Below are 24,438 nucleotides of genomic sequence, written 5' to 3' on the forward strand. Positions count from 1 at the left end.
CTTTCTTTGAACTTGCAAATATCTTTCAGGAAGTTCTTACAGCTTTGGAAAGTTTTAGTTGTTACCACCATATATGGCAGAGGGACAAGGAGGAAACCATTGATAAATTAATGGTGGGAAACCCATTACTCTGTGAGTTTGAATCTGAAATTCTGCACTTCCAAGACCTGGACCTGAAAATCGATTCTGAGCCTGAGTACATCTGCGTGGGAGCTATTGCACTGTACACTGGTAGAGTTCAGCTTCTCTCCTGAGACTTGTACTTTCTGACTCCAGCAGGAAGGGAGATGTGACAGTTTTGGATGGATGAACTAGATTAAAATGGAAAGGAGAAAGGGAGAGAGAAGGGCTGTTAGCTGTTTTGGCTGTAAATGCTGCAAACAAAACACTAATATAAGAGTATCTGTGAGGCTCAGCTGGAGTTTATCACCTCTCCTGGATATGTCTGCTCATTTATAGGGTGGATAGTAGATGTTTGCCCATCCTCCTGTCAATGATTCCCAGGGGTGCATATTTCATAGGAGTAAGATGATAAGTTTGTTACTTTTCTCCTTGCTCAGCTCCATGCAGTGAGACTGCTGAATCCCCTTCTATCTAACAATTTCACCAATGCTATGATCAAACTTTGTTTCTTCAGCTTTCATAGTTAGACTCCTAATTTCCTCTCCACATTATTTTTTAAAGATTAATTTTTGAAAAGATTTTAGGCTTAGATGAGAATATTAACCAATTCATTAGTGATATATGGGACAGAAGTTTGTATAATGGTAAATGAGCAAGATGACAAGTATGGAGCCCAGCCTCATTTTTCCAGTAGGTAAATCCTGAAAAAAAATCTATGATATCTAATATCTATTAATTATTCAATGTTTTTAGATGATCTTTCCAGTAGTAAAGATGATAAATGCTGAGAAGAATAGGAGGAAAGCAATCATGAATTGCAAGCAATTTTATAAACCAATTCAAGGTGTCCATGTGATTTCATCATCTCTGTATGTGAAGGATTAGACTGAAAAACCAGAACTGGCACTGAAGAGAACACATGTAATTAAAAAGATAGAAAGTGTGTCTTAACAAATATCTACAATATCTAATATTTATTAATTGTTCAATATTTTTAGCTGATCTGAAGCTAGCACTGAGATCAGAAACCAAAGCCTGGATGATTTTGCTGGGGTGTCATTGCAATAAGAAGTACAGAACACAGATGGAAGCAATTTTGACTTTTATAGAGGAAACTGGCAAGAAGTTAAATCGCAGCATCACGGACCTGGATGACATCAGAATAGCCATGTCAGCTTTAAAAGAGATCAGAGAACTACAGATCTCTATTGACTCTCAAATTGGCCCCATTGAGGTAGCTACTGAAAATGTTGCATGTGTGGGTACTGTTTCAAGAGAGCAGTTATTTTCTAGATTAAAGGTTAACAGTGAACTTTGAAAATGTATGATTTAATATGCATTGAATGTTGAGTGCCAGGCTTGCTGCGTTCCTGTAAACCTTTTTGTGTGAAATTCTGATTTGGGCAAATGTAAACTTGCTGAGGTGAGATGTGGTTTAGTGAACAGTGTAGAAATTGAATGATGTAGGTCAGAGGAAGATGAGAATACAGGTACTTAATGCAAGAAGTCTTTTCATACTTTGTGGAATAAATTTGTGTATGAAAAGGAATGAGATTCCTAATTTTTTTTTTTAAGCTAAGCCTTAAGAGGAGTAAAAAGCTAATATTAAGCAGACTACACGAGATTGATTGGTTTTATCAGCTGTGTAAGCTAAAATAAACAAGAGCAGCTGAATTCCTAAAAAAAAAGTTAATGTGATAGAATGCATTTACTGAACATCTGACAAATGACAGGCTTAAAAACAGATGGCAACTGTTTCTCTGCATTTCTGACTAGAGTATTTATTTAAGAATGCTGTAATATGGCAAAATGCACTTTTGATTTTTCAGTAGAATTCTTTTTCCTAAGACATGTTCATGATTCCTGATTGCCCATAATTTCATTATAAGCCTCCAATTCTGCAAGCAGGTGCCTTGAGTCCCGAGACACAAGAAGTGATGCTTCAGTTTTGAAAAGGAGGTTGGCATATTTTCCACACAGTGTTGTAGTAGACAGATAGTTATGTTTCCATTTTTGCAATTTGGCTACAATTTGATCAAACTGGAAAGCATGAATGGAAATAATTCCAATTCATGCAAAAAATTTCAAATGAAACTGCCACAGGTTTATTGCTACCCTACCCTGTGCTAATTTATAGAAAGTGAATGTGATTTGTGTTGTAGTGAAAATTCACTAAGGGTTTTCAATATATAGACTGTTCATATGTTGGTGGTGCAAGCTGAAATCAATGCTCTGTGAAAAAAATGCAGATGTTTCTTCCAGTTTGGTATTAGTTTGCCCGATTTTGATAATGGCTATGCAAGAAGAACAGAATTTATTTTTCCAACAAATCATTCTCTGTTCTTAAAAATTTTAAGTGTCAGCATTTCAAATATATGTTTTCCATGTATGTTTACCAAGTTAACTGAAGTTACCATTTTATGTATCTTGATCCAAATTTCTGGCAGGAATCCTATGCTATGTTGAGCAAATATGATCTACTTGTTGCCAAGGAAGAGACAGAGAAGGTGGACACGTTGCACTACACTTGGGAAAAACTGCTAATCCGTGCAAATGAAGTGCAGGATGAGCTCATTGCTTTGCAGCCAAACTACAGAGGAGAGCTTATTAGTGCTGTGAAGATTTTTACTGAAGATTGTGCTCAGTTCTACTCAGATTATGATAAGGCAAGTGTTTCTATTTTATTGTATTAGAGAAATTCTTAAGGAGCCATGGGAGCATGGAAAGGTTTTTGGATTTGACTAATTAATGGGATGGGCCTCTACTGTTAAATAGGTTTATTCTTGTTAAGATGGTGTCTGGGTTTCATTTCAGGGCAGCTTTGGTTATTGTTATGTATATGACTGATAATAAGTAATGCTGGTAATCAGTTCCTAAAAATTAAGATTTGAGGTATTTAAGGTTTTTGAAAAGCATCTAGTTATCATGAACAAATGTGAAGACTAGGATTAATGGTAAATTATGTTACCATCAGAAAACTCTTCTTTCTTTCTGATATATGTACAAGTGACTTTTAAGCTCTCACATTCTTTTTCATTAGAATGAATGAAGGTGAACTTATCTTGCATCATCTTTTAAGTAATGCTGACTTTTACTCCAAAAATGAGATATAATTTCCTAGCTTTTGCAGTGTAATGAAAAATTTCTGCATTAGAAATACAATTAGTTGCCTTATTTGAATTTTTTTAATCTGTTTTAAAAAAGTATTTGTTCTAGTAGGTTAACTGTCATCCCTTGGTTCAGTTAATATCTGATCTGGGGAGGGGATCTGGAGGCTGCAAAAGTGTTTGAGGTTAGCATTTACAAAGTGCTGATTAGAAATAAATTTTGTTTATTCTCACCCTCTAAATGGATGTCCTTTTTTTTTTTTCCTTTTAGAATGGGCCAATGGTGGTTGGTTTAACACCTCAGGAAGCCAATGACAGGCTTACTATATTCCAGGTGCTGTTAATTTTAAGACATAACTTAATACTTACTACAAGTGAGCTAACACATAAAGGCTCTGAAAAGGAATCTCAGTAGTTGAATGAACCTTCATTGATAGATAAGGTTACTGATTTGGCAAAGTCTGTTTTGTCTTAGTGAAAGCTATGTTGGAATTTTTCTATGCATTTGCAAGGAATATTGTTAAAATCTAAATTTAAGAGTTAACAGAAAGGCTGCATAGATAATGAGTAATGATTGCTAGATACAATATTCTGATGAGAGCTTTCCCACAAGTTTAGTGTATTTGGCTGTAGGCTATTCTTGTGTTCATTACTGTGTTTATTTTATTTTTTTTTTGTGGTTGAAGTCTGTCTTCGTGTCATTATTAATATTCTGCATTATTCTATTCCTGCAATAACAACTTTTAATGCTTCTGCTTTTCCGATACTGCTATTCATTTGACTTCCTACTATGTTTCCTGATTTATATTGCAATTGACAATTAAATTATGTTTTTCTTTGCTGTTTTAATGGTAGTAATTCTTCCTTCAACAGCAAATCAATAAGATTTGCACAGAATACTTGGAGAGGTAGAATTTGCTGTATCCACCTTTTTATTTCTTTGTGTGTCATGCTTCACCTCTTTCAAGTGCAGTCTTAGCATTTATTGTTCTGTCACTGTGCCACATGAAGTAAATGGTTTTCCTGTCAGCTTCTAAAGATGTGCCTCCAAGCTAGCTAAAAGTTACTTTTCTCAAGAAAATTGTTGACAAAACTATTGACAGTGTAAGTTGTTACTATCTCTCTATATCTTTCTATTATTTTCTAGATTTTAGTCTAATTCAGCTCTAATTAATCATCATTTTGGATCTTGAATATTTAGTAATTTTTAATAACTTTTAAATTTATTTATTATTATTTAGTTATTTTATTTAACTTTTTTTTTTTCTTTCTTAGAATCGATGTGATAATCTCTTCCGGAAATATATTACTTGTACAGGTGGAGAAGATCTTTTTGGTTTGCCAGTTACTCAGTGTCCTCAACTGCTTGAAATAAAGAAGCAACTGAATCTGTTGCAGAAACTCTATAATCTATATAACAGTGTCATTGACACAATCAGTGGCTACTATGATATTCTTTGGTCAGAATTAGACATTGAAAAAATTAACAGTGAACTTATGGAATTTCAGAAAAGGTGAGAAACTGCTGCTGTGTTAAAGTTGCCTCAAGTACTTCTTGAATATGATTATAATTGGTTAGCACCAATAATTATATATGAGCATGTATTTATTTAGTGAGGCATGAAAAATGTGAATTTAAATTGAAAAATATATCCATTACCAATGTCATAAAATCAAGGAAAATTTAGATTCTAAATGTTGAACATTATTATTCCTTAGACAGATTCTTGGCTACCTTTTTTAATAAGCTTGGAATATACATTAAAATTGTTATTTATTTTGTCCATGAAGGAAAGTTTCACCTTTTTGTTGTAGTATTGTTGTTCATGAGAGATAGATGTATGCTAGGTGTCAAAGGCAAGTTAGTGAATTGCTGAATAGTTTTTTCTACAAAATGGGTTATATTGCATGCATGGTGAACTTTTCATCAAACCAGGAATCAAAAAATTTAAGGAATTAAACCCTGGGGAACAGGGTTTTACTAGAGCTCAGAGCAGTGCATATCATCAGTCTCACCAAAAGATGAAATCAAGATGTAGAACATTTCAACTGGTTTTGAAGATCCCTTGCGCAGAGTTACTAAAATTATGCAGCTACACTCCTTAATGGGAGGCTGTAGCTGCCTACCTAGCTATCAGTTATTGAAATAGACTGGAAACAGATTTTCTCACATGGAGAAGTACATACAAGAACTCCAAATTAAAGGTAACCTGAATTTGGAAGGTATGTGTTCTGCTGTTAAAACCATATGCTGTGGCTTTAAAGACAGAGTATTTCAAACTTTTTGAAAAGGCTTGCTTTATCTCCATGTAGGTGCCGTAAACTCCCTCGTGCTGTAAAGGAATGGCAGCCTTTTCTTGACCTAAAGAAGACCATAGAGGACTTCAGTGAGTGTTGCCCATTGCTTGAGCACATGTCAAGTAAAGCAATGATGCCTCGGCACTGGAAACAGATTATGGATCTCACTGAACGCAGATTTGATGTGGAGAGTGAAACATTCAAACTGAGGAATATAATGGAAGCTCCACTATTAAGATATAAAGAGGAAATAGAGGTATTGTGAAGGAAGAAGTATAGAAGCATGAAACCAACAATCTGCTTGTATAGTATTAGGAGTATCATTAGCAAGAAGGAAATCAAAACATTTCTGTAGAAAGAAGGGAGACATGGACTATCACTTCAGGGTTTTGTATAAAATTATGACACAAATATATCGTGGTGTCAACTTCTTTTTTTAAAATCATGCCTCGGTCTTTAAAATCATTTGTGAGGTTACCTTGCTTTGTGACATTAAACTTACAAATAGCAATCACTATGTTATTATTTTATTCCTCCCCAGAGTTGATTAAACTGTGATGTTGTATACAGAATACTATGGTGTTTGTATGTCTGTAGACCTTTCCACTAAATAGTTGCTAATGAGCCTAATGTTACCTAGTGTTAAAGGAAATAAGAGCTGGATTCATATACTGGGGACTTGAAGGATTCATATCTTGTTTTGACATCCTGTTTATTTAAAAGGATATCTGCATCTGTGCTGTGAAGGAGAGAGACATTGAACAGAAGTTAAAACAAGTGATAGCTGAATGGGATAACAAGATGTTTAACTTTGCAAACTTTAAAACTCGTGGGGAGCTTCTTTTAAGAGGCAACAGCACATCAGAAACAATTGCTACCCTGGAGGACAGCTTGATGATCCTTGGTTCTCTCATGAGTAACAGGTAACAGGAAAGGGAGGGAGGGAATGAGGGGAGAGATAAAAATATTAGCAAAAGGCTTTGTTTTAGTGAACAAATCTATCACAGAAAAGAAGGTAAATGAACATCTAGACAAAACCTAAGAGCTTGCTTGTCCTTGAACTGTTCATGGGCTAGTTCTTATTGTATCTAGTTTATCCCTCCAATAAGTTCTTTTGAAGACATGTAACTGCAGCTCAGATTTCCTGAATAAACAGCTGAAAAGTTTTCATTGATGCAAGAAAGTGGGGACATAAGAGAGAACACTGTCTGGCTATGGCAGGCATGCTACAGATGTGACAGGCACGGCTACTCTGCCCCTGTGATAGGTCATTGACTCATGCCAAAGATGCTGAAAATCCCAATTGAAGTGGTTTGTCTGATTTCACATGTCAAAAGACACAGATAAATAAGGAACACAGAACCTGATCATCAGGCAGATGCTCAAAAGCAGGAGAGTCCAGGAACTCTGTTTACAGTTTTCAGGATGTTGAGTAGTCCCTTTACCTTAGAGTGAAATTGAAGTCTTGCTCCGACCCCACTTTTATTGGATCAGAGTTGTGCTATGCACCTTGTGTACGCAGCAGCAAGTTGGAGCCGATTGGATTTAGAGCTGCCAACTAGCTGAATTAAATTTTAATACTTTCGATTGACAAATTTTAAGCATAAAAACTAGTCCTCATCCTATGACTTGTATGCTGCTTTTCAAGAGTGTTCTTTTTTCTTGAAATAAATAAATGCCTCTTTTTTTTTTTTTTTTTTTTTGAATTGTAGATTCAATGCACCATTCAAGACACAGATTCAGAAATGGGTGCACTATCTTTCCAACACAACGGATATAATTGAGAACTGGCTGACTGTGCAGAACTTGTGGATTTATTTAGAAGCTGTTTTTGTTGGTGGTGATATAGCAAGGCAGCTTCCAAAGGTTTCTAGACATGCCTTTTTTCAGTTTTCTTGTCAACATTTTAAGAATAAAACTGTACTGTGATGTCATTGATGCACTAACATAAATTTATGTTCTTTTAGTATTTAACAAAAGTGGTCATGCTAGGAAATTAGGTATGCAGTGCCAGTGGAAGACATGCTGTGAGAAAGAATAAGAAAATAATGTGATCTGTTTGATCTTTTGATTTCTAGATTGTGAAGCTGTTAACACATATTTAAACATTGTGCCTAGTAGTAGCCTTGTGTAGTAGTACCTACCACTAGCGTAGTAGAACCTAGGAATCCTTATCTTAAACTTTCCTACATGGCTTTTCAAATTAAAAATAAACTTTAGTTTTAGAAAAAAAGATCTTCAGCTTTAAAGCTCCAGTTCAAGCATAATGAGTTTTCTGTCTTTTTCTCTAGAAATGTAAGAGAGAGTACATAGCAGGCTTGACAGCCAAGTGTAAAATAAGCTCTATTGTGTAAGCAGAAAGCATTGTGTCTAAGCTGAAATATTTCTAGAAGACGTGATTACTAGAGAGAAGATTGCTGTTGAGATTACTGGGTGCTGGTGCTGGAAGCAGGTGCCTTTTCCCTCTTCTCTCTTCCTTCCTCCATTTGTTCCATTCCACATTCACTGTCATGTTTCAACAGGAAGCAAAGCGTTTCTCTAACATTGATAAATCCTGGGTAAGGATCATGACCCGAGCTCATGAAACACCCAATGTTGTTCAGTGCTGTGTTGGAGATGAAATAATGGGACAGTTATTGCCACATTTACTGGAACAGCTTGAAATCTGTCAGAAATCGCTCACAGGGTAAGATTACTATGAGACCATGTTCTTGGCCAGGTGGTTGTGCCTTGTGTAACTGGGGAAAGACCAATTGCTCAAGTACTGTCCCATGAACTTTGAAAAGATCATGTTCTTATTCTACTATCAATGCAGTTGAACTGAGCAAACAAGTTAGCAGGATAATACAACACCTCCAAAGAAACCAACTCATGGATAAGTATTTGATTTGTGGCTAAGGTGTCACTCACAGTCTATCTCTGTTGAAACCAAAGCTGGTTTCAGCCTAGTTTCAATCCAGAAGGCACTCTAGATTTGTGTGTCCCGTTCACAATTTTCACTGATCTGGAAGACATTCAGCTTGAGAAATATAAATAGCGAGTAAGAGTTAATGTAAAAATATTTTATTTCACTTTCGTTTCTTTTCCTTTTGCTGGTGTTTGGATTATAGCAAATGAAAGTTTTCCATGAAATGATTTCTGATATTAAGAGAGTAGCTTTAAAGCAGATGCTTAACGTGAATGTATGATGGATAAAAATTGTCATTGCTACAGCTAAAAATTGTGTAATAAATTGTGAGAAATACCACTTTTAAAGAGGAGAGGATGTATAAATTAACCCATATCACTTACCATCTACCGCCTCCTGGCTTCTCTACCAATTTTTTAAAAATACAGGTACCTGGAGAAAAAGCGCCTGCTATTTCCACGATTCTTCTTTGTGTCAGATCCTGCTCTCTTAGAAATTCTCGGCCAGGCATCCAACTCTCACAATATACAGGCACATCTGCTGAATGTGTTTGACAACATTAAAACTGTCAGGTTCCATGAAAGGGTATGTACTGCCCACACCTCAGTGTTACATTCCTTCCCATTAACAATGTGGGATACTTGCTAATTTAGAGAGCTACTTGGTTGCATAAGGCATTCTGCTGTTTTACTTTATTCACTAACTATTTGGTGCCGAGTAGGCTTTCTTCATTTAAGATTTGTTTAATATCCTCATTTATGGGGTAGTAAAACTTCATGTAGAATAGCAAAACAAAAATTTACACCAGTGCTTAAATTTCAGAAAAAATCCACCCATGTACTGAACTTTTTTCTGTGGCTTCCTCTCAAATAAGCTTTTGAGTCTTTACGAACTTATTTGTATCTTTACATTGTGTGTATTTGTATTTTTCCATTCATATTTTGATTGTAAGAACAAGTGTATATACTGTCTCTCCTGTTTCTGACCTGCCCTTACTATACCTTCACACAGTGTTTGAAGAACACTTTTCTTAAACCTTTCACAAGAGCAGATAGCAACATTTTCTCCTTATGTATGCATTTTCTTAGAAACTAATTACCTCCCAATGCTTTTGAAATTCCTTTGATTGTCCATGTTCCTTAACTTTTCTGTTTTCATTATTTTTGATTCTAAGACTGTAAATTTTGTTAGGCTTTTAAGGCTGTTAGGCTTCCCCCACCAATAATGGGGGAAGGCTTTCTTTATTGTGTCTGGGTAGTGGATGTTGTTACAGAAGCACAAAATGGGTCATGTTGGAAGGGACCACAGTGGATAGTCTGGTCCAGCCTCCCTCCTCCAGCAGGGTCATCCTAGAGCACATGGCACAGGATTACCATTGAAACTTTAGTGAGATTGAGGAATTGTCAATATATTAGGTTTTGTCTCCTTGTTCATAACAGTGTTTTGTTTAAAGCCTTTCTGCATAGCAAAGTAATGATTTAATAGTCTTTGCATTTCATTGAACAAGTTGATATAATTTATTAGTTACTTAAATCAGTGTAATGTTGTGATTCCAGGGAAAAAAATGAATTATTGTAAAGATAAATAATTATTGTAAAGATAAATAATGTATCTATAACAACAAGATCCAAACACAAGATACTAATATAATATCTAAACACAAGATATTTTTTCTTTTATTAGATATATGATCGTATATTGTCAATTAGTTCACGAGAGGGTGAGACTGTAGAGCTGACCAGACCTGTAATGGCTGAGGGTAATGTGGAAGTTTGGCTCAGCTCTCTATTGAAGGAATCCCAGCTATCACTGCATCAAGTTATTCGCCAGGCAGCTATGGACATCCAGGAAACAAGTTTTGAGATTACTGAATTTCTTTCTACTTATCCAGCCCAGGTAATATTATTGTTAAATGAATGAAGAATTATTCCCAGATACGTATCAGCTTTTTTCCTTGTATTTGCATCCAAAGTTGCAGTCAGTGTTAAATACAAAACTAGCATTTAATTTTATATGACTCATCTCAGTCTTTTAAGTTTTGGTTTCACATAGCTGAGCCCAAAAGAAGATAACTTACCCTTAAGCTCCTGTATAAAAAGGAAGCTGAATGCAATAAGTTAACATAATGAAGTTGACACTATTTCTTTACAAGCTTAATACTTGACTACTGGAGGAAAAACAGTAAAATGGTATGTTTGTTCATATATTCAGGATAATGTAATGTATTGCTAAAGATTTGAAACTGATGGTAGTGTTGAAGGAAAATTAATTTTTAGTAGAAGCTTCACTTGTGACCAGGAATGTTGGAGATGGAATAAAGACTTTATGAATTACTATAAAAATATTTCACATTGAAGCAGTAATTATTCACTGGCTAGTTATTATTTATATAAAGTATATTTGTTACATTTTTTATATATACTGTAAATTATACAATAATTGTATAAGCAATGCACTGTAGGCAGTATCCACAAGACTGAAGCACAGGCTCAACTATGTGTTTATGAATGCAGCTGGACACACAAAACAAGACCCCTGTATGAATGCATGGAAAGCAATTTTATAAATAAAGTGGAAGAAAAATTTATTTAGTTTTTTGTGTCTGTGAATGTACATTTTAGGTGAAAGAGAAAAGATTATGAGGCATATACTTTTGTGTTTCCTAAGGTTGGGCTATTGGGGATCCAAATGATTTGGACAAGAGACTCAGAAGAAGCTTTGACTCTTGCCAAGCAGGATAAAAAAGTTATGCGTAAGACAAATCAGTTTTTCCTGGATCTTCTGAACATGTTGATAGATATGACAACAAAAGACCTTAGTCCATTTGAGCGAGTTAAATATGAGACATTAATCACTGTTCATGTGCATCAGAGGGACATTTTTGATGGTCTTGTAAGTATTAAAAAATTAACAATGAATTAAGAGGGGGTTTTCCACATAATACAATGTTAAATGATAAGAAAATATTATGATACCTATGAACTCCTGCCTCATAAGATAAACATTTAATTTCATGACTCTGATGATTATATGTCCTGGAATATTATAAAAGTGTTGATGCTGCTTCAATAAAGTCTTAATTTGCTTTTAAGTAATTCAGTGGGTTTTCCTCTCCCCAGGCAGTAGCAGAATTTTCTCATGTTTCATGTTGGTCCAATAAAGTTAATAGTGCCTCTGTAGCATGATCAGTTAGGGACTTCTTTTTCCTCATACATTTTGTTGCAAGTAATTTTCCTTTTTCTGGACTGCATATTGAATTTCTACACATAAATAAAATGAATATAGAGTTATAGCATAGGAAAAAAGTTTGAAGCTAGTATTCTCTCTGTTCTAGTTTCAATAGCATGCCTAATTATTACTTAGGCATTTTTTTATTCACTTTACACCTTCTCATACTGACACAGGATGCTAAAATAAGGAAAATGAAAGCATTTAGTTTGATCAAACTTAAAGCTAGCATACCCTTTTACCTATGGGAAGTCCTAGACCTGACTCTGAAATTAAGCTGTCCAAGAAAAGAATTATTGAGTTTTGGCCCATTATTAATAGGCAGGCGTTTATCTTTTAATTGTAGAACCATTTGTTTCTAGTATAATCATTTTAGGTAAAGTGTAATTTTTAGATACAAACTAAATGATTTTTTTTAAATCCTGTTTTAATATTCAGTAGAGCAACTGTGACTTATTCTCAGTTCTGTTGAATTCCTTAGATAGTATCAGCACCATGACACTGCCATGAAATATCATTTTTCCCAAAATGCATGTGGTTTCATACAATTCTCATAGCAGTTTATAAAATCAAATATCACATTATGTACTTGTGACTCATGTAAAAGTAAAGTGGTAGAGAGGACTAAAAGGAATGTAAAGACTAAGGTCTAAAAAGACTAAAAGACTAAGGTTAAACTGAAATATCTCTTGTTTGAGGCTTATGGACTGTTAATTTGTATTTAGACATCTGACACACTTGTCTGAAGTCTGAGGTTCCTCTGCCTAATGCGATTGAACAATAATACATTACAATTTTTTGGGGTAAAAATCCAGATAGATTCTTCACTCCCCACTATATTTCACTATATTTGCAGTGTTGCCTTTGAATCTACTACTTAGATGGCAGAATATAAATGTGAAAGTAAATGTTAACCATGAATGCCACAGCCTTGTCTTCTCTCTCTTATTAGTGCTGCATGCATATCAGGAGCCCTATGGACTTTGAGTGGCTGAAACAATGTAGATTTTATTTTAATGAAGACTCTGATAAGATGGTGATTAAGATCACTGATGTGAGCTTCACATACCAGAATGAATTCTTGGGCTGTACTGACAGGCTTGTCATAACACCTCTTACAGACAGGTGAAAAAGACTAATTTTATTCCTTTATTCTTTGCTGCCAAAGCTCGGCTTTTACAAGACCAATTTTGTCATTCCTATTGGATGCACATTGATCTCTGCAGAGTTTATCCTTCACAGACTTGTCAAAGCCAGTACTTTCATATGGAATGCTTCAATATTTTTGTTTCTGTGCCCTCTAATGTGAATAATGTCTGACTTATTTTCTCACACATACTTCCCCTGGTCCCCATATACATAATGTAAGTGACCTTCGTTCTTATGTACATGAAGCCAATATACCTGAGGATCTGATATATCCAACAGATAAAATATGTAGAGATACAGGACACAAGCAGCTGGTTACAGACAAGCTGATGAAAAGAGCTAAGAAAGAACAGACAGGAAAAGTAATTTTTATTCAGCTGCAGTAGTTTGGAGATCTTTGATCAAAAAGAATGTTGAAAGAATTCCAATCCTATTTACAGAGAGATCTACCTGTCTAACTCAAATAGCACAAAAAATGCTTTATAACCTATCATTGGCAAAATAAAGGCATTATTTGGTTGGTTTTTTTTTTTTTTTTTGACTATTCCATACAAAAATGCCAGAGCTAGTCTTGATGTATAATTATTAGCTGGTGTTTTGCTGCATTATGCATAGATGTTTCATTTATGAAAATGGGATGCACTGTGTGATCAAATTTCAAAGATGGACAAGAAAGGAAAGGTTAGATGTCTTTCATTATTGTACACCACAGTATAATGTGTTTCAAAGCTACTCCAGATAAAATAACTCAGTATCCAAGCTATTAAAACTAAGATTAGGCAGCATCTCTTTATCTCCTTTCTTCCCTTCTTGTGATCTTTCAGGTTGCTTATAATTGAGGATTTTCTGTTCTTTCACTTTATATATGATGAAATGAACCTTAATATTCCCTGCATCAGAGACCGAGTGAAGGGGTTTTGTCCTTACTGATCTAAATTGTAATTAGTGGAATATAATTTCAGCACTTCCCTTTTCTCCTTAAATCAGACCTTGTGTAAGTTCCTCTAGCACTCAACAGAAATCCGTCCACTGCAGCCTGATTGATTGTTGCCTTTTAGATGTTACATCACTTTGGCTCAAGCTTTGGGCATGAACATGGGTGGAGCACCTGTGGGACCTGCAGGAACTGGAAAAACTGAAACCGTGAAAGATATGGGACGGTGTCTCGGAAAATATGTAGTGGTCTTCAACTGTTCAGACCAGATGGATTTCCGAGGACTTGGGAGGATCTTCAAAGGTAAGATGTGGACCAAAGGTAAGCTGTTGGCCAAACAGTCAATTGTTTTCTGGGGTGCACAAAGTGCAGTATAACTAACTGGGCAGAGAAAGTAGTTGTTCCACTGTACTCAGCTTTGGAGTGGCCTCATCTCAAGTCCTCTGCAGTTCTGGAGTCAACAATATAACAACATATAAAAATACTGGAATGTATCCAAATGACAGCAAAAAAGATGTGAAAGAACTAGAGGACATGACTTAGGAGGAACAGCTGAATATACTATGTTTGTTTTGCTTTGAGAGACTGAGGGGTACCCTCATTGCTGTTTATAACTTCCTCATGAGGGGGAGTGGAGGTGGAGGTGTTGATCTCTCTGGTGTCTGATGATAGGATATGGGGGAATGGCTTGAAGCTGCACAGGGTGAAATTCAAGCTAGGTATTCACTGTGAGAGTGTGGTCAAGCACTGGAACAAAGCAGTCATTGGGGTCTCAAGCCTGTTAGTGTCCAAATAGTGCTTGGACACTATCTTATGTATATGGTTTAACTTTTAGATACACCTTTGTGGAGTCAGCAGTTGCACTTGTTGATCCTCATGAGTCCTCTAAAAATCAGTCATTTATATTCTGAGATATTTTAGGAACTATGTGAAAGTTTCGAAGGATAAGAGAACATCTCCATGAAACAAGGTTGACACATAAATGACAGATGGTTTCAACCTTTTAATAAATGCAAGTAATTAATATATTTTTATTTATATAAAATACAATTACAACACTGTCTTCAGGAAATAGAAATGTCTGAAAACATTTTATGAACAGTTTATGAAAGGATAGATAAAGTCACTTAAAATGACCTAAAGTCACATGGAGAACTGCTGCTGTGAAGAGAAAATGCTATGAAATTTATTGCTGAACTGGTGAGACGTGCTGAATTTTGATTTCAGTGTTTTGTCTCATTCAAATATTGAAGTTTCTATCAGTAGAAGGAAATGCATGGGTAGTTCTAGATATGCTAAAAACAACTGGCAGAGCACACTGAAGTTAAATGCAGATAACATTTTTTAGGCATCTGAAATTTATACGTGTTAGTCATGGCAGATGTCAAATTAGAGATCAAATGGAAGTTCTGGACTATTGTATTGTTGCAAGTGACTGTATCTATGGTTTTGTTTTGTTTTCCCCAAAAATTCCAAGGAAAAATACAATTCCGGCATAGACTGACCTCCAGCTTTTGCAACTGTATTGTACATTTTAATATGTGCAATAAGCTATTGACAACCTGTCACATTTTGATAGAATTACTGGGGGAATTTTTCACACAGTATTCTAGAAAATCTTAAGGACTTTGTGAATTTTTATTTTCTTACTGGAAAAGAAATTAAAATTCTTCTCTTTGTTCCTTTCCTAACCCTAACCCACCCCCCCCACCCCCCCCCCCCCCCCCCCCCGAGATAGAGTAACCTAATTTCTAATTTTTGGCTTGTGAATTGCACCAAAAAGGGGTTAAAAACGTAATGGTTGTATGCTTAGTTGCTTTTCTCTTTGCAGGTCTTGCTCAATCTGGCTCCTGGGGTTGCTTTGATGAATTCAATCGTATCGATTTACCAGTGCTATCAGTAGCTGCACAGCAAATAGCAATCGTGTTGACATGTAAGAAGAAACGTAAAAAAAGGTTTATTTTTACTGATGGAGACAATGTAGAAATGAACCCAGAATTTGGCATCTTTCTTACTATGGTAAGTATTCAGTAAGCTTCTACTATACCAGTGATGATTGTACAATAATTGAGTCGAACTTGGTATGTGAAGTTTACTTGCTAACTCTTACATCATTCAGTTCTTAGAACTAACTGACTGATAGTTTGAGAACATTGAGCATTGCTGCAAACACAGTTTAGGGTCTTGTTTCAATAACATCAAGCACATGCAACTACAAAATGCAGGCAGCACCATAAATACAAGTTATCTCAATTTCAGATTGCTTCTACAAGCCAAATTCTGGCTCCCAGAGTATGCTTTTTGCTACAATTACAAAAAAAATGCCATAAAGATAGAGGTAGGAGTAGCCAGTAAAATAAGACCTGTAAGATGAACTCAGATTTGTAATGCTTAGGTGGAACCTTTTTCATATCTCATGGGTATAAAAGAGGCAAAAATTCTGTAGAGGTGGTAAGTCTGTGAGGTGATTAATTTTGATATTTGACTCAAATACAATGAATTATTTTTACTACCAAGATGGCATATTGCTTTGCTGATTCCTCTGTTTTTGCAAGGTACACTCAACTTCAACACCTGTTTTTCTTCTCCAGAATCCAGGGTATGCTGGACGGCAAGAACTTCCTGAAAACTTGAAGATCAATTTCCGTTCAGTGGCCATGATGGTTCCTGATCGGCAGATCATAATTCGTGTTAAATTGGCCAGCTGTGGTTTCATTGATAATGTTGTGTTGGCAAGGAAATTCTTTACACTGTACAAGCTGTGTGAAGAGCAGCTGTCAAAGCAGGTGATTATATTCATATGATGCAACCTGATTATTTTAGGGAAAAACTATCTATGAAGTCACAAAATATATGTGTGAAGAATAAGGACAGGTTCATGCCCACTAAGTAAGCCAAAAGACACTTGCGGTTTAGTAATGCAGTCCTCTGCTGTCCTGGAAGATTAACTCCTCCTGCAGGTTGTCAGTGCAAGGATGGGGCTTTCATGCAGAGCACTGTTTATTATTAAGATTTAACTTCAGTGAATAGTGATGGCTGAGACAACTAAAAGCTTTATTGTAGCCTTTGTTGGTCTTACAGAGTGGCTTGAGAGGCATTTGGTTTGTGCTGCCTGTGCTTGTACAGATATTTCTCTGTTTCCAAGGGCCACAGAGAATTCAAAATAATACTGATGAAGTATTTCTCAATAGTTCTTGGGTACCCTATCTTGATTCAATGACTTATGATGACCTTTTTTTCTGTCACACGTTAGATTTTAATAGATGGTAGCAGATTTGAAAGTGAAGTTGCCCATAGTCATACAGCCTAAGAATAGTTGATGGGTGTTTGGAAGAATTAGAAACACATATACCACTTCTCCTACATATTCATCTATGTCTTAAATAATAAATAAGAACTGTTTCTTCCCTATTGACTCCGGGAAAATCTTCTCAAACTTCACATATCTTCTAGGTGCATTATGATTTTGGCTTGCGGAATATATTGTCTGTGCTGCGTACGCTGGGAGCAGCAAAAAGAGCAAATCCCACAGATACTGAATCTACCATCGTCATGCGTGTTTTGAGAGATATGAACCTGTCTAAACTGGTAAGTTCTGAGGACCTGATAAATAATTTAAACTGCACTTTGGAGCTACGTGATCTCTAGAAGATTGTATGTGACCTTTACACTGAAGCTAGCTTGGAAATGTTTCATTCTCTGAGTGGAACATTTTAGCTGGGGGAGAGATAAATTTCTCATAGTACCCTGTGTGGGACTGAGCTTTCTGTTGTTTGACTTTCTTCCTGGGTTTAACCTTGAATTGTTCAGAAATTTTTTACATATTTTCCCTGCTACTGTTGGAAGTAAGTAACAAAGTAGATGTCTGTGCAGTAACTTCTTTAGAAACCTTGTGCTTAAGTATTTAGTCACTCTTTTGAAAGAATCTGTTATTCATAGTAATGAGTACCATTTCACCTGTCTAAATAGCTAACAACCCTCTTCTGTTTCTGTATGTATAATCTTTTTTTTTACACCAAATAAAATAGACAATTTTCTAAATGTTTTTGCTAAAATCTACTATAAGTCTGCATGTTAGTGATTTATTTTGACAAACAGAAGCATCACATGATCTCTCTCTGCTGTGTCCTTCTAATGTTTAGCACCTAGAAGATTATATAGATTGTTCCTTATGTTCTCAAGCAGTTCTTTAGGTCTTCAGGACTTAGGGATTGTTCTTTCTAAAGTTGATAAAATAAATAGAACTGGTTTTAATCTGTGTGGATTTTCATTTTCCCTGATTTTCACTAGATTGATGAAGACGAACCCTTATTTCTGAGTTTAATTGAAGATCTGTTTCCGGATATCCAGCTTGATAAAGCAGGCTATCCTGAACTTGAAGCAGCCATTGACAAGCAGGTGATGTTTCTCATGATTTGTGGTGCTCTGGTATAACTGTCATGAAGTCACATAAATTCTTGTTGTGGAGTCTATCCAGCTGGCAATATTGTATTTCACTATTTAAGTTTTTCCATAAATCTTTACCACTGGCACAGTATTATTAAGATTATTCTTCAGGTCACTGAATTGGGATTATAGTGTCCTGTGGTTTTCTGGAGTCATGGTTACTGGGGTCCAATTTGAAAAATGCATGTATATGAGCTTACCATATGTGACCCAGGATTTATTATTTAGCTAAAGTCCTGACAATTAGAATAATAATTTGAGGAAAGATTTACTTAAAATTACATCTCTTTTATTTAATTTCCCATTAGGTGTTTGTAATACTTCAGTAGGGCAAACTTAAGACTATAATATGTATCAATATTATAGATATATTATAGGTATATCTAATGGATAGATTATAATGTACATAGAGGCTGGTTTACCTTATTTTTCTGAATATGTATTTGAATATCAAATATATCTCCTTTTTCCAACAGTTTTTTTTAAATATACACAAATCCTTTACAAAGAGTATAGTAATCTCTTGATGATATATCTATATCTATATATTTATCTATCTATATCTAAAGGCATCAAAATATATTTTGCACTCTAAAATAATAGTAATTTGGTTTTCTGTCACTGTCTCTTAGGTGGAGGAATCTGGCCTTGTTTGTCATCCTCCTTGGAAACTGAAAGTTATCCAGCTTTTTGAAACCCAGAGAGTAAGGCATGGATTGATGACACTAGGACCTAGTGGTGCAGGAAAAACTACCTGCATCCACACCTTAATGAAAGCATTGACAGGTAATGTTAGTGCTTATATTGTAAACTGTTACTGAACTATTACACTGTAAAATTTAAGTCCCATTGTTTCTTCTCAGAAAGTCTCAATTATTTCACTGTGAGAATACATTACTGGAAGAAAGAGTTTGTATGTTGAGATACTAATTATTCTAGTAGCTTAAAAATATTTGACATTCAAAACCATATGCTTCCTGTCCTTTTGTCCCTATTATCATACTTTTATCAGAAGTTCTTATTCTAGATGGATTAAGAAAGAGGAACACAGTCTAGGCAGGCAGCTCAGACAAGTGATTAAAAGCACCTCCTGGGTTTTGCTGAGGTAATGCTGAAACCTTTATTAGGAAGTATTTATGAAGTATTTATGACTTAGAATTAGAAGTATTAGAAGTATTTATGACTTTTTGAACACAATGCATAAGACAGGATCTTTGCAATATAAAATAACTGGTTTATAACCATAAATTCCTGGTTTAGACAGTGAAAAAATCTTCAAGGGTGTTAATTTTGTGTCCTGGCTGTAGGCTTGAGGACTGTGTGTGTTTTTTTTTTTTTGTCATCTGTATTTCTAAACAGAAATATTAGTTGAAGAATGTCGGCTTGATCTTATTAAAATAAAAGGTCATAGCCTGGGGAGAAAAACATCTCTTTTGAGGTAACCTTGTGTTACCCCATTTCACAAGTTGCTTATATGATTTTCCAGAAGTGAATAATTTCTGCAAAAACAGTTCAGCAAGTCTCATAAATGCAGTAATGTTCTGTGCTTAAGAAACACTGTAAACTCCACACTGCAGTGGAAATGACTGTTCCATTTAGGAAAAAAAAAAGCATAAAGAACAAAGTTGCATTGCACAGTTTTCCTGTCTTTTTTTCTTGCACTGAGATGTGAGTTACTACCAAGATAAAGTCACCTCACTACTTTTTTCAAAGCTGATCTTCTCACACAACCTCATGAAACGTTGAACTGATCTGTCAGGCTTCTATCTTTCATGTTAGTGAAATCTGATTATTATGAAGTTATTTTAAAATAAGTAATTTTTTCAGCTCTTTCTTTCAACATCTTACTACTGGCTCCTGTTTATGTTTTAATATTGGGATTTTCAAAGATGTCCAGCATTGTAGTTTTTAAGCTGTTGATAACAAGATAAAAAATAAAGGTTAAATGGTTATGGTATGGCTAGTTAGAATTTGTCTGTCTAAGAGAATTCCTAAGAATATGCCAATACTGTATATTTTACCTGTTCTAAGATGTAGGCAAGTGCACAGAAGGGCAAAATAATCAATCATCTGTCTGGCATTTATTCATTGGGTTTTAAAAATGTGCATCCAAACCAAGTGTTTTAAAGATCTTTTGTTTGATAAGCCTTCAAAATATTAAACTAAACCTCGAATAAATTTCATCTTGCTGCTTTTCTGTTCCCAAAGAAGCTATAAAATGTGAACTGAATTTTCAAAAGTTTTAGAACTTTGTTTTACTGTTTTTGATGTCTCCAATTAATGAATTTTGTATAGCAAGAGAAGTTTTTCAAGTAAATCCACATGTTCTTATAATCATGAATGCATGGTAAAGCATATATCTAGGTGTAATGAATCTGAGTTTATCAAAGGTCTCTTACTGCTGATAAGAAATGTAAAAACTGACTGGTGGCCTGCCTTCATAGATTGTGGACAGCCTCATCGTGAAATGAGAATGAATCCTAAAGCTATAACTGCTCCACAAATGTTTGGACGCCTTGATGTGGCAACAAATGATTGGACAGATGGAATATTTTCAGCCCTCTGGAGAAAAACTTTAAGAGCAAAGAAAGGTATTGTGGTGGGTTGACTTTGTCTGGACTCCAGGTGCCCACCAAGTTGCACTACAACTCCTTTGCCCAGCTGGATAGGGGAGAGAAAATAAATGGAAAACAACTCACAGATTGAGATAAGGCAGTTTACTAAAGTAAAAGCAAAAATTTGCTTGAGCACAAGCAAAGAGAAAAAAAAAAGGTTTGTTTTCTATTTTGCATCAGCAAGCGGTGTTCAGGCACTTCCCAGGAAGCCGAGCTTCAGCACACATAGAGATTGCTCTGGAAAGCAAACACTGTAAACAGCAGGTGGCCCACCCTCCTCCTTTCCTTAGTTTTTATATCTGAGCAGATGTCGTATGGTATGGAATATCCCTTTGGATATCTTGGGTCAGCTGGCCTGGTTGTGTCCCCTCCCAGGATCTTGCTCACCCCCAGCCCTTTGATGTGGGGAATATTGAGAAACAGAGCTGATGCTGTGCCAGTGCTGCTCAGCAGTACCCAAAACTGTAATGTGTTGTCAACACCTTTCCAGTCACCAACGCAGAGCACAGCACTGTTTAGGGCTGCTATGGGGAAAGGAACTCCAGCTAAGCCAGACCCAATACAGGTATAATGAAAAAGGCTTCCATTTAAAATAAAACAATAAAAAACCTCAGAAAAGAAAAAAACTTCAGGAAAACTTTATAAAGCACAGTAATAATTTTTTTTCTTACATGGAAGCATTGGAAAATTTTGGAAGAACTTCTGTCCTTTTACAGTCTCTATTCTAAATGCTTTGTGTTCAAAGAGTGTAGTGTAACAAATAGTACTTCACTGCATTTACTGAATTCTTTCTTTTGTGTATTAGGCCCTCAGATGGACGGAAAGTGGAAGGTAAAAGTCAATTGCCCCAGTAGTGGTGTCCTTTAAAAATTTTGATGCTGTCAGGATTTCTACCTGTTCTCTAGCTGCCATATTAAAAGGAACCAGTTATGTCATGACAGCTAGCCCTTCACATATCCTAGTGCATCTCAAATGGCACTAGATAATTCTATTTAGGCAGCCAATTTCTGCCTAAAATTATGCTGACATGTATTCTTAGACTGCTATTTTAACTAAATGAGTGTCCTTGAGAGTTTGACGCTAGATTGTTTCTTCCTTTTTCTTGACTGAAAATTAGTATGTGATCTTATCATTATGCCTTAGAAGAGAAAAATAAAAGAAAATCTTAACATGTATTATTATTGCACTATTTGATATAAAAAATACTTAGTCTTCAGAAATACAGATACTTTTAAAATAGAAAATACTTTTCAATTTAATTTTGGTAGGCTTGTTTCAAATCTAAAAATGTAACACCCTTGAGAATGTAACATGGCATTAACTATTGATTTTTTTATCTTTTCCTTCAAAATGAAATATATATTAGCACACTCATATGACTTCCTCAGATTTACTCTGTAAGAGTTTTGTAATATCTCTTTATGAGTCAGACTCCAGACTGTCTCATGTTAGAGATGCCCAAACTGGAGCTATAAAAACCCTCATATAAAAAAGTTTATCATCTGTTTCATATCTCCTTGGTTCAATGCTAGCAAAGCTCCAAGCCACCTAGGCCTTCATAATAAACACTGACTCTGAAGGCAGAAGGATCTTCTCTGGGTAAAGAGCTGTCTAGCAATGCACGGTGGGGCTGTCTGCTCCCTAAGAGGAGAGCAGCCAGGAGCCAAGGTGGGATCTATTTCCAGCCAGGATCTGTTGCTCTATACCCAGGTGAGGCAAGGAAAGCAGACCCAGACCCTCCCAGGAAACAGAAGCAGGCTTTAAAATACCTTTCTATTAGAAAATGGAAAGCAACGGAAAAGCTTAAAAGGAAGCTGGATCAAGTTTAGGAACAGAACAAATGACAAGAATCTTACCCTAATGGACCTCTTTTACTCATGGCAGTGTGCATGCTATTTGAAAGAGTGATTTTTCAAGTCTTCCTTTCATTTAATTTCTCTACATTTATAAAATTCATTGAAAACAAATGAATGGTATTTAAATATATCTGTAGTCATTATCTTCTTTATGTCATTTCATGTAACTTGAAATAAACCTAATTTATTACTGTCTTGAAGACTGGATCCATAAAACACTTTCAGAGTATTAAACACTGGTGACTTATGCTGATGGCGCTTTATATACTGAAGAATGGGTAATTATTATGAATAGGTGACAAAATTAAGTACCCAACCAAAACTGAGTGATGGAAATGGTAGTGGTATTAAACGCTGAGATTGTAGCTGTGTGCATGCATTCAGAATTAGTTAAAAATTTGTTTGCAGAAGTAAGAAACTGGTCCTTGAAAGAAACTAGTACTTCATCCATAGGTCTTTTTATCTATTATTTTGCATTATAGGTGACCACATCTGGATAGTTCTTGATGGTCCAGTTGATGCTATTTGGATTGAGAACCTTAATTCTGTCCTGGATGACAACAGAACTCTAACACTAGCAAATGGCGATCGGATACCTATGGCGCCAAACTGCAAAATAGTCTTTGAGCCTCATAACATTGATAATGCTTCTCCAGCAACAGTTTCAAGAAATGGGATGGTGTTCATGAGCTCATCAGTTCTCACCTGGAGTCCTATCCTTGAGGTAGAACAGCTAAGTGTCTGTATATGCATTGGAAGTTTTACTGGGTACTTCTTCAACACTTCACTCTTATTACTGTAGAACCTATTTTTGTGCCTTTTGCTATAAAATCCCTTTTCCTCTGCATAAACTTCTAGGTCAGTACTTAAAATAGCAATGTTTCTGGTAGTTTGTACAAGAATGAATAATTTTTTTAAGGAACATAGTTAACATATTATACTTTTAAGAGTGTGGTAATTCTACTTTGGGACAAATTTGTAATTAGAAGTATTTTATACAGTTGAAGGACAACTCAGTTTTTAAAACACTAACTACCTGGTAGCACATAGTACATCTTCAGACCAAGGAGGAGAAAAGAGCAAAGTTGATTCAGGGAACTTGAAATCCTGAAGAAAATAGAAATTCTCTTGATATTTCTTAAAATTTATTGCAATTGGGATTTGGAACCAGAAATAAAGTCAATGCAGCAACAAAACATGTAATTTTTAAATTGATGTTGTTACTTGGTTGTCTGTTAACATTCTTAAAAGCAAAGTATCTGAAGAACCAGGCAGTAGTTACTGTCTCTCTGGCATGGAATGAATAATTCAGAAAAACAGAACATGTTTCAGCTGTGTTTTAGAGTCAAAACCCAGCATATGACATATTGAAATATATCAAAGTGATTTATAAAGTCTTTTTTTTTATTTTATATGTTATCTTTCATCTTCTAAAACCCAGTAAAAATAAATCCTAATCTTGACACAACGCTTGTAACAATATAGTGAATGACAAAGTCTGAGACTTGAGCATACTATTTTTTTTTCACGTAGCAAAAATCTTGGTAAAGATGAAACATGAGAATTCCTAAGAATCTACCTAGTATTCCATAGTAATATACTTAAACAAAGCTTTCAGCATTTAATTCCAGTTTTCTTTTATGTTAAGTAAACAATTGAGACAATAGTTTAAAAAAAGTTGGTTTCTCATTTTCTTCCTTTCAGCCCTATATTGCCTTAAAAAATTTATCAGTGAAGTACACTACTCAGGATTAACACTTTAAAAAGAAATTAA

At 35.3% G+C, this 24,438-nt stretch overlaps 1 protein-coding gene across 8 annotated transcripts in view; it reads left to right on the forward strand.

The window, feature by feature from the left end:
* DNAH5 (dynein axonemal heavy chain 5) overlaps window positions 1-24,438 on the forward strand; it is a 137,031-nt gene that overhangs the window by 57,575 nt on the left and 55,018 nt on the right. For all 8 annotated transcript variants that reach the window (XM_038128809.1, XM_038128805.1, XM_038128810.1 and 5 more), the window contains 21 exons: window positions 30-231; window positions 1,122-1,357; window positions 2,571-2,789; window positions 3,502-3,564; window positions 4,506-4,744; window positions 5,544-5,784; window positions 6,252-6,451; window positions 7,241-7,394; window positions 8,051-8,214; window positions 8,865-9,021; window positions 10,120-10,332; window positions 11,104-11,328; window positions 12,617-12,789; window positions 13,872-14,050; window positions 15,579-15,766; window positions 16,339-16,533; window positions 17,201-17,335; window positions 18,038-18,145; window positions 18,826-18,979; window positions 20,638-20,784; window positions 23,147-23,388. In XM_038128809.1, coding sequence (XP_037984737.1) covers window positions 30-231; window positions 1,122-1,357; window positions 2,571-2,789; window positions 3,502-3,564; window positions 4,506-4,744; window positions 5,544-5,784; window positions 6,252-6,451; window positions 7,241-7,394; window positions 8,051-8,214; window positions 8,865-9,021; window positions 10,120-10,332; window positions 11,104-11,328; window positions 12,617-12,789; window positions 13,872-14,050; window positions 15,579-15,766; window positions 16,339-16,533; window positions 17,201-17,335; window positions 18,038-18,145; window positions 18,826-18,979; window positions 20,638-20,784; window positions 23,147-23,388 — 3,834 coding nt within the window. The remainder of the gene's footprint in view (window positions 1-29; window positions 232-1,121; window positions 1,358-2,570; window positions 2,790-3,501; window positions 3,565-4,505; window positions 4,745-5,543; window positions 5,785-6,251; window positions 6,452-7,240; window positions 7,395-8,050; window positions 8,215-8,864; window positions 9,022-10,119; window positions 10,333-11,103; window positions 11,329-12,616; window positions 12,790-13,871; window positions 14,051-15,578; window positions 15,767-16,338; window positions 16,534-17,200; window positions 17,336-18,037; window positions 18,146-18,825; window positions 18,980-20,637; window positions 20,785-23,146; window positions 23,389-24,438) is intronic.

This window comes from Motacilla alba, chromosome 2 (genome assembly GCF_015832195.1).
Source record: "Motacilla alba alba isolate MOTALB_02 chromosome 2, Motacilla_alba_V1.0_pri, whole genome shotgun sequence".
In the NCBI taxonomy this organism is placed as follows: Eukaryota; Metazoa; Chordata; class Aves; order Passeriformes; family Motacillidae; genus Motacilla; species Motacilla alba.